Here is an 11,127-nt window from a genome sequence, read left to right as displayed (position 1 = left end):
GCTCCTGGAGGAGGTGAAACTACTACGCCTCCAGAACGCGGAGAAGGAGAAGCGAATTGTGGATCTCGAGCAGCGAGTGGATGAGCTGTACCAATACTCCCGCATCAATGATGTGGTCATCACTGGCATCAACATCAGGCCGCGCTCATAAGCTCGTGCAGTGGCCGCGGACAGCGGGGAGCCCAGCGAGCAGGAGACACCATCGGTGGAGCAACAGGTGGCTTCCTATCTCCAGAGCAAGGGGATAGAGTTGGACCAGGAGCACATCGAGGCGTGTCACCCACTACCAGTAAAGAACGAGAGACCGTCAGCGCTCATCAGAAGGTTTACTAATCGGAAAAAGAAAATGGCACTGCTGAAACAGGGGTGCAAGCTAAAGGGCACAAATGTATTCATAAACGAGTACTTGACAAAGAAAAATGCTGACATCACAAGGATCGCAGGACAACTGCAAAAACAAGGCAAGATTCAACAAACCTGGGTAACAAACTGTAAGATCTTCATCAAACTAAATGGGTCACCGGAGGCAGCAGAAGTCTTGCTGGTGAAGAGCATAGAAGACCTTGAACAGTATCGACATTGATGCAGCTTGTGACTCCTCATCATCACAACGCCAAAAACACCAAGAACACAGACTACACCAAGCACCAATATGGACATGGACATGTTACAGAAGATCCTACAGCATCAACAAATAGAACTGGAAACGTGTGAGTATCAAGAGCACACCCCAATGGAGCAGAAAAAGTATGCAGTTGGTCTCTTCATTGATCTGAACCCCATGTCAGACACATAAAAACAAAAATATCCAAAACCCTCTCAATTATAAATAAAGCAAAACTATACCTTGATGGAAATGCACTCCGTACTTTATACTGCACCTTGGTCCTCCCGTACTTTACATATTGTGTTGAAGTTTGGGGGAATACTTATCAGAACACAATTAATCCTCTGATCATTCTACAGAAAAGAGCAGTTCGGATCATTCACAAGGTTGGTTTTCTTGAACATACTCATAACCGGTTTACGCAGTCAAAGTTGCTAAAATTTCATGATATTGTACAATATAATACATTAATAGTTTTATATATCGTATTTATTCGAGTATAACGCGCAAAATTTTCTACCTAAAAAAGAACTCAAAGTTTGGGTGCGCGTTATAAACGAGGGCTGGGGTTACACGCTTAGATGTATTAGTATACAGTATTATTTGCGCAATGACTTATTGGTCGAAGATATCGCTGACCACAATCGCAAAACATTGAATGCAACCACATCTCTCAACCCACAAAACGTCCATGGTCGATTTTTAGTAACAGTATCCAAATCATTTGCGTGGGCGATCCAAAATACATAATTCATGATGGCTCATGCGCATCACTCCTGCAGAGGCGAGGCGTATCTAAGGAAATGGTATTCAATAATCAAATGCGTCATCAGCAGACCTTGTCGGATGGTGTCACTTCCGAGAATTCTTATTATCTGCTGTGACGTGTGATATTTGATTATTGATTACCATTTTCTTAGCTACGCCTTGTCTGTTCATTTCCTTTCCTCGCCTCGGCCACACTGAAATGTGAGTTAAGCATTGCTGTTTTGCACAATTACCAATATCTAGAGTTATCTAGACTCAGAAGAAAGCAAAGAAACTGGAGAAACAGATATTCCTGCCAACTGGGACACTGATGATAAATTAACTCAAGAAGAATGGGAACAACTCCCTGGTGTATCTGATGATGAATCGGACTTTGAAGGATTTTAAATAAATATTGTTAATTTTATTTCGGTATTGTGTTCATAGTTTACGTTGTCAATAAATGATTTTTATCATGGACGCACGTGTTTAACAATGTTTGTCACTTACAATGCTTTGTCTGAGCCGAGAAAAAGTGAAACAAAATTTTACATACTCATAACCTGTTTACGCAGTCAAAGTTGCTAAAATTTCATGATATTGTACAATAGCAACAGTTTTATATAATAATAATAATGATGATGATGGATTAGATTTATATAGCGCTTTCTTGTCTGGACACTCAAAGTCGCTTACATTGGATCCATTATTCATTCACACCTCATTCATACGTGGTGGTGGTAAACTACGTACGTAGCCACAGCTGCCCTGGGGCAGACTGACGGAGGCGTGGCTGCCAATCTGCGCCTACGGCCCCTCCGACCACCACCGGAACAATCACACACATTCAAATAATTATTACCACCAAACCTCCAACAATTCTTTATAACTCCAGTCAGGGCTCATCTCTTGAGAGGTTTTGGATATTTTTCATTGCCGAGAGCTCAAACCACGCATAAACGTTTTTGTGTGTCTGTGTGCGGAGTGAAACTCTGGAACAATCTGGTCTCACAACACAAGAAATGCCAAAGTACTAATCAATTCAAACTGTTATATAAACATCATGTCTGGTCAAAGTATAGAGATGAGGGTCTTTAACTCAAACTGCTGTTCTGTTTGTTAACATGTGCTCAGTGTTTCTTTACCATCGTTGGTATTTGTTAATTACTGCTGTTGGCATTTGTCCATTACCATTGTTGGTATATTGTACATTACCATTGTTGGTATATCGTGCCTTCCTTACATTGTTGTGTCGAATTGCTATTGCAATGTGATAATTTCATTGTTGCCCAATGGTGATGCCATCATGATGCAATTATTGTGTGGTTATCCTTGAATCCTCCAAGTAGCAGTGAAGCTCAGTGTGTTGATCTCTGAATCAGGAACTGGGGTGGGATTACATAAGTTTTCTTCTTCCCACTCCCTTTCAGGCAGAATTGTATTGTTGGGTTATGATCTTTGTTTATTATTTGCTTATTTAATTATTTTGTTTGTTGTTGTTGTTTTTGTTTGTTTTTTTTGTTTTTTTTCCTTGCCTTGCCTGAAATATCCTCTTCAGTGCCCTCCTCACTTCATCCTGACTACTTCCTGGTCCACAACAGTCACCTCTTCTAGTCTTTGTTCTCTCTTATTTTCCACGTTCATCAACTCTTCAAAGTACTCTTTCCATTTTCCCATCAAACTACTGGCACCTGTCAACAGCCTCCCTCCACTTTCACTGGAGGGAGGCTAAGGCTAGCTGTTCATGCTAGCTACAAGAAGTATCTCAACAGCTGTCTGTGACATAAGGACATCTGTCTCTCATCCATCCATCCGTTCACCCACTTTGACAGACAGCTTGTGATCCAACAGGCTCTTCACCATTAATGAAACACACACACACAGACACACACACACACACACACACACACACACACACACACACACACACACACACACACACACACACACACACACGGGACACTTGGATGAAGGTGATGAAGGGAGGACACATCAGTACAAAATAATGGCTATGAGCAGCTTTAATAAAGAAAACAGAAGATCCAGCCTTCAGGAGTAAAACCTTACAGTTTGACAGTAAATGTCAGAGTGATCGTCAGGCTAACAGGAAGTGCTAACAGCTGTCAGTGATAAAAGAGTCACACCAAAACCCACAAAGAAACTTGTGGGTTTTGTTTATTTTTGCAATATTTGAAAAAAGTTAATTTGTTAAATATTATATTGACTTATTTTTGTTATTTTAGAATTATACCTCCTACATGAAACACACCAGAAAGACTAACAATAGATGTTGAGGTAATGTTTAGCATGAGCACAATGGCTTGTGGGACTTTTTTTCTTCATTTATATTTCATAAGTTCATTTATTGATGGCCTGCCAGGACCTCGTCTTCGTCCAGCAGCCTCAGAAGCATCTCCCTCAGCTCGAACGGCACCATCTCCTCCTCATCGTTGTTGAAGGAGTCTGTGCTCTCCTGCTCCTCAAAGATGTTCCACAGCGGAGTCCTGGAGTTCTGCTGGACACACACACACACACACACACACACACACACACACACACATCAGCCTTCATCCAGTGATGCAGGTTTGCAAAAATCAGACTCCAAATGTCTCCAAACGATGGTTTCCACTGATCAGTGCTTCCACTCAGCCAGCAGAGGGCGCTGCTGTGGAGATGCTGCTGTTCTTGGCAGACCTTCAACAGAACCAGTGGACTGGTGGCCCCTTACCCTGTTCCTGTCATTGGATCCTGGCTGTCGGCGCGGGGGCTGGGCCTCCAACAGTCGTCCACCAGGAAAGGCGTGTTTATAGAAGCAGATGGCGCCAAAGGGACATGTGCCACGCCCCTCATCAAAGTACCGACACGGCTTGTTCCTGAAGGAGACCGAGAAGACTGTCAGGGATTCAGACACATCAGACAACACCGCCCACTCCACAGCCCAGATGTTCTCCTGCAGATCTACTAGTATAGCCCCACCCACTAGTGTAGCCCCACCCCTTACCCGTTTCTAGCCCGGCCCACTTACCGCATGCCGTCCTTGTATTTCTGGATGAGCTTCTGCTTGTCGTCCTCATCTTCCACCCAGAACTCACTCGGGATGACAAAGTTGGATGTTATTCCACACTTGGGGCAGCAACTGGAAATAAGTAGAAAAATGGTTTTACCATCTGAAACAGGGAACGTTCAGGAAGAAGCTCCTCTGAAGGAGATTAAAAACAGTCTCAGTAGATGTTTGGTGAGAAAACGTGAATTAAAAAATGTTTCTGGTTGGTTTACAGACGATTAATCAATGTGATGGAACACTTATCGCTACAACCTCATTCAAAGTACTTCTGAAACATATTTAGATAACATTTTTGATGCTTTCATGAAGAAGAAAGATTAATAAATATTTGTTATCCAAAGCTGTTAAAGTCGATCCACTGGACGTTAAGAAAGTTCTTGAAGACGTTTCATCTCTCATCCAAGAGTCTTGTTCAGTTCTGAAGGTGGCTGGTGTTGTCCAGCTTATTTACCCTGTGGGGTGTGGTCAGGGCTATGCACATTCAGACGACCGTCGTTGAAACCCATCTGGCCCCTCAACAATTGTTGGGTGTGTCAAAGGGGGGTCGTTGAAAGACAAGTTTCACCTTTGTATACTAATGACCCTCATTAGTATACAAAGGTGAAACACAAATTTCAACGACCCCCCCCACTACCACCACACACTGACGACTCACTTGGTGATATCGCACATGGCCCTCCTCCACGTCCTGATGCACTTCAGGCAGTAGCAGTGGCTGCAGTTGACCAGGATGCCGAAGCGCCGCTCACTGGGGTTGGCCTTCTCCAACACCACTTCAATGCACATACGACACATCATGTACTCGCTGCGCTGGATGGCGAACGAGAGCTCCATGTCCTTCTCGTGGGCCTCCATGCATGCCTGTGGACAGGTGCAGGAAGTGTGTGTATGTTACCACCATGTCAAAGGAGTGTGTGCGACAGCTCGTGTAGTGTGTGAGCAGGTCGTTACCTTGGTGTGCTCTGAGCGCTGACTGATGTCGGTGGGGTGGAGCACCTGGAGCTCACACATGTTACAAACGTCGCCATGGAGATAGGCACAGTTGATTCCATAGCGGCACTTTCCAATAGCGGCGTAGAAGCAAAGCTGCTTCCTCAGCTCCTTGTTCTCAGGATCAGCTGCAGACGACCCACAACATCAAAACATCAAAATACTGTCACCATGGTGACCACACGCCTACAACCTGATCGGACTACAGTTTCCTTCAACTGTTTGTAATCTCAGATGACACAAGTTCACAGTTGTCCACTTGTTTTACAAAATACCAAAAATTTACCAAATACCAAAATGAATAACAGCCCAACCCCCACCTAAGAAAATATCCACAGCCCTAAGTCTCCTCACAAGGGGACGTAGGTGGAATCTAGTGCTTCTCCCCAACACACCACGCGGATCACTCACCCCGTCCACAGTACGGCTGTCCTGAACCAAAATCGGCCGCGTTGAACCAGTCTTGAACCCATGAGCCGGGTGTTGACCCACTGGGATCCAGGTCTGATGGGTCCAGCAGGGAAGTGGGGGGAGGCATCAGCGTGTGGGGGGTCGGCCGCTCCTCGCTTTTGGGTAGTTTGTAGTGTTCAAACCTGAGGACACACAAGTTACCATGTTAAAACCAGAAAGTTGGGTGATAGAAACCCACCGTATTCCCCCCACCCCTCACATATAAACAAAAGGTAGAGGGATGGAAACCCATTACCCTCCCTACAAACAAACAGAACAGGGAACAACATCAACTATTTTAACAAAAGAGCTTAAAAGAGCTACAAAGATCTGAAACTGCTGCTCCACACCACTGGTGTCAGGGTCAGTATGAACACAAAGCATTTTGGGATTTTTAATTAATGGTGAGAACATTTTAGAAACCTTTCCCCCCGCTTCACCTTAAATTCTGCGACCAGTGCTCCTCGTCTTAGCTCTCATATCATTTAGTTATAAGAAGTCAGGACCAAACATATCCATGAGCACAGGAGACAGTGCTGGGATGAGAAAGATTACTCTAAAAATCTTCCAGCAATAACACAACAATACAGTCAGTACTAACAGTGTGAAGATGCTACTGCTAACTGCTAACCCATCTGTTCCAAAAGACACTTCAATGAATGAGCAGGATGCTAAGACTCATAGGAAACACACTCTGATCTGTTGAGCCTAAGCAGTCTGGATTGGACTTCATCCTCCAACATAAAGATGACATGACTCCAAACTAAAGCACTGAGTCAGAGTAAAGTGTGTGGAGTCCTCCAGGTAAAGGCAGGTCAAGAAGAGCAAAGCAGAATGAGGAGAACTTACTTCAGGCTGGTTGAAGACATGTCTGCAGGTCTCAGTCATCCACGTCAGGACTCCTTCAGTTGTGACTCACTGCTACTGAGTCCAGACACTTATAGTCCTGCTGGGGTAGGAACTCGCCCCAAAAAACCCCCAACACAATGAGGGTCGTTAGAAGTCCTTCCTACTCAGGTGGGCAGTTGTCCCACCCACCACTTTTTCACCAGAGGAGCTAACATCCTGGACAATGTTGACACGACACATAAAGATGCCTATAAAGCCCCTGCTCTCCCCCACCTTGGGGCATCAGACCACACCACTGTTATGCTAACGCCGGCATACAGACCGCTCGTCAGAGTCGTCAGACCTGTGAGAAGGCAGATACGGGTGTGGCCCAATGGATCGTCAGAGGCACTCCAAAACTGCTTCTCCACCACAGACTGGAGCGTATCCAAAGATGCAGCCACCCACAACAACACCACAGACCTCCAGGAGTACACGGAGACCGTCACTGCATACATGAGGAAATGCATGGATGATGTCACGGTCACCAGAACCTTCTCAGAGCTGGGGACGAGGTGGGCCTGAGGACAGCGAGAGCCAACCTGTCAGGAGGCATACGAGTGTCCAAGAGACAGTACTCCAGGAGGATCGCCACCCACTTCAGCGACAGCAGAGACACCAGGAACATGTGGCGGGAGATTCAGTTCATTATGGACTACAAGCCAACTTTCTCAGTTCTGCGACAGCTCCACCACTCTGCTGAATCAGCTGAATGTCTTCTTTGCGTGCTTTGTGGCAGACAACAACATCCCGGCACAGATGACTCCACCCCTTCCTGGCGACCAGGCGTTGACGCTTTCTCAGGACAACGTGATGCAAGTCCTCAGAAGGACCAACGCACGGAAAGCCCAGGTCCTGACAACATTCCTGGTCGTGTCCTGAGAGACTGCTGATGAGGTCACAGGTGTCTTCACAGACATCTTCAACATCTCCCTGAGCCAGGCTGTTGTCCCCACCTGCCTCAAAACCACCACCATCATCCCAGTCCCGAAGAAGTCGCCCCCATCCAGCTTCAACGACTACCGCTCTCACTCACTCCCATCCTCATGAAGCGCTTCGAGCGGCTAGTCATGCACCACATCAAGTCTGCCCTCCCTTCAACCCTGGACCCTTTTTAGTTTGCTTACCGGTCCAACCGCTCGACCGATGACGCCATCTGCACTGCCCTACAGTCAATCCTCACCCCCCTGGAGACCAAAGACTCATAACCAGAATGCTTTTATTGACTTCAGTTCAACATTCAACACAATCATCCCCCAGCAGCTCATCCACAAACTGGACCAGCTTGGAGTTGAAGAGATTTAAATACAGTAATACCTCTGTACTCGACCATAATCCGTTCTGAGGTGGTGGTTGAGCACCGATTTGTTCGAACACCGAAACCAATTTTCCCATAAGAAATAATGGAAAGTATTTTAATCCGTTCTTACCATTTAGAAAAATACCTAAAATATTATAAGAACGTGTATCTAAACAACAATGAAGACGTAAATGTGCACAAGCAGTACATGATAAAGATAAAGCATTATAAACCATTTTGTAAAATTTACTTACGTTTTTGAGAGCGGTTGATGGCACTAGCGTCATCATGGAGGGGAATCCCCTCCATGATGACGCTAGGTAACGCCCATCCAGGGGTTTTCTCCCTTCTCTCTCTCTTCCGTGGAGGTGAATCTGGCTGGGCAGTAGCCTTCCTCTTTTCTTTAAGAAGGAACCTGTCCATTGTCAGTTGCTTCTGCTGCAAGATAGTGGAAATGGTTGACTTTGCCATTTCATACTGCGACGCGAGGTCGGACACTCATACACCACTTTCATATTTTGCTATAATTTCCGTACGTCTTTGCGTACGTAATTTGCGTACGTGTTACTCCGCTGGCGGTCTGAGTCGAACTGACGCTTACCCGCTGGCCGAGGAGCGCGGCCGAAGAGCGTGTTCGGGTCGACTCGGCTAGTCGAGTACCGAAAATCTGTTCGGGGTCCGATACATTTTCTATTCGAATTTTTTGGTTGAGCACCGATTTGGTCGAGTATAGAGGCGGTTGAATACAGAGGTATCACTGTACATGCTGTTCATTATTTTGTTGGCTGCATAAATATTTAGTTTTAATCATGCAATAAACTTTTCTATCACTCTGTCTCAGTAAATTTCCACACACTTGTACTCATCTAATTACACACACACACACACACACACACACACACACACACACACACACACACACACACACACACACACACACACACACACACACACACACACACACACACACACACACACACCCACACACACACACACACACACACCTTACAGCTTCCAGCCACGGAAAATTAACAGCTTTGACTTTACAACTGAGGTGTAGATTTTGGACCGTTTCGGTGTGTTTTATTCTTGATGAATTAAATATTGTGAGTGCTTTTGCCCTGATTTTGAATGTTATGATGCATCAAAAATGTTAAGTGCACTTTAGTAGTTTATTTAATTTATTCTTCAGATTGTAAATATTGGGTTCCACTGTGTATATATATATGTACAAGTTACTACATGGTACCAACTGCATCTAAAGTACTGTGTGTGTGTGGTGCATTGTACCATTACCTCTAAGAGCCGAATCTATCTTCTGATTGACATAGTCCCAAATACTAATATCTTTTAAAGAATGTAGCTGGGCTACAATCGTCAACTCCGTGACGACAGCGGCCGTGGACAGTGAAGCAAAGTCTTTTCAACAATAACAATGACCTAGGACGATCCAGTCCAAAACATTGTTCTTCCTCTCCCAGTGGCCACAATTAACAATGGTAAGCAGAAAACCTGTTGTAATAATCAAATTTCTGCAATTGGCCTGACTAAGTTAAAGGAGACGAGTGATAATGTTGTAAGATCAATTCACTAAGATAGAAGATAAGAGGTCAAGGTTGGAGTCCTTTCGGTAAAGTACCATTGGGGTTGGAGACCCTCCGAAAGGCAATTTCAGTTAGTATCCCTTGGGTTCATGTCCCTCCGACATTGATTCGGTAATTAAATCAAAATTGCTAAAACCAGTTTAGATAGGGTTAAACCGGGAGAACCACTGACTGGGCAAAACATCGACATCTAGGGAGACAGTGGTTCACAAAATGGCGGTCACCAAGTGAAAATCAGATACCTGGGGTAAAATGTTATGCAAGCTTGCCAAAATAACAAAATAGAGACAAATAAGGCAATCAAACAATTGATAGATTGAAGGAATGGTCTGTAAATCTGCTTGAAGGTCTGACGAGACCGTTCTGATCCCAGAACAACGAGCTCAAAAATAATAAATTTAATAAAAATAAAGATGAGGCTTTTAAAAACAAGTCAAGGAGAGGAATGTCATCAAACTGCGCCTGAGTGAGGGGGAGGTTACCCTGCTCGCAGCGATGCCAAGTGTTTTTGGTTTTTGTTACCTGAATTAACAAATTTTGAATTTTGTTACCTGAATTTTGTTACCTGAGGGGGAGGTGATAAACGGAAGATCTGCTGGGTGGTACTTTGGTGTCCCGTCACTGACGATGACGTGTTTTGTACCATGTGACGTCTACCTTGAGATCTAATGGGATCTTTGAGCTATTGTGTGATCTCTGCACTCAATTTATGCTATTAGGTTTAGTTGTGTTTGTCTATACAGTCATATTTATATGTCTCTTGTGTTTATTTAGTGTAAATGCTGTGTTGTCTAACTGTGATAGCTGTATTCTCTTGCACTCTTGTATAATGTATGCCGTATGACTGTATACTTAACATAGGTAAATAATTTCCCTGTAGGATTATTAGAGTATTCTTTATTCATTCAAGTCTTAAAACAGCTTTTGAGAAAAGAGGGAAATTGCAAAAACTAGAAGATGATTTGAAATTCACTCGGGGTGTGATCCAAACGTGTGTTTCCTTCAAATTGTGAAACTTCAAATTTGTCAAAGGACAAATTAACAGGTGATCCAGATTTCTTGATTATGACAGAAAGCCGGTTCTGCAATCACCTTGTGAATCATCTGACACATTACCAAAAAACAGAAGCCAGCCACAACACCGGCATCCAACACATGCAGACACAATTACTTAAAATACAATTAGCTGAGGCTAGGGCCAAGGTAAATGACAAGAAGGACGAGAAGAACTCTAACCCCGCTGGCAGTGTTATGTGGCAGGGTCGTCGTGGCTGGTGTGGGGCCCAAGGAGGATGAGGAAGAGGTGAAAGCAGATTATATGAGCCTAATAGGCAGAGACTTGCTAATTGTCACAAACGCTTCCATTTTGTGTGGACCACAAGGTTTGACTGTGCGGTTCCCAGACGGTACTCAAGTTTTTTGCAGTGAAGCTGGGCACAATGGACAATGGCTGACAAAACCAGTTCCAACCTCACCC

General features: G+C 44.4%; 1 protein-coding gene across 1 annotated transcript; it reads right to left on the bottom strand.

The window, feature by feature from the left end:
* Nucleotides 1-3,716: 3,716 nt before the first annotated feature.
* Nucleotides 3,717-7,374, bottom strand: LOC137589715 (probable E3 ubiquitin-protein ligase makorin-1). Its single transcript, XM_068307563.1, has 8 exons — nt 7,289-7,374; nt 6,981-7,169; nt 5,820-6,001; nt 5,370-5,536; nt 5,074-5,279; nt 4,380-4,490; nt 4,083-4,227; nt 3,717-3,869 (listed from the first exon to the last, which is right to left on the bottom strand). The coding sequence occupies exons 1-8, from the start codon at nt 7,372-7,374 to the stop codon at nt 3,717-3,719; spliced, it is 1,239 nt and encodes a 412-aa protein (XP_068163664.1).
* Between the last annotated feature and the right edge of the window lie 3,753 nt (nt 7,375-11,127).

Source organism: Antennarius striatus, chromosome 22 (assembly GCF_040054535.1).
Source record: "Antennarius striatus isolate MH-2024 chromosome 22, ASM4005453v1, whole genome shotgun sequence".
NCBI lineage: Eukaryota > Metazoa > Chordata > Actinopteri > Lophiiformes > Antennariidae > Antennarius > Antennarius striatus.
The sequence above is the reverse complement of the archived record's forward strand: the minus strand, read 5'-3'. Positions and strand labels throughout refer to the sequence as shown.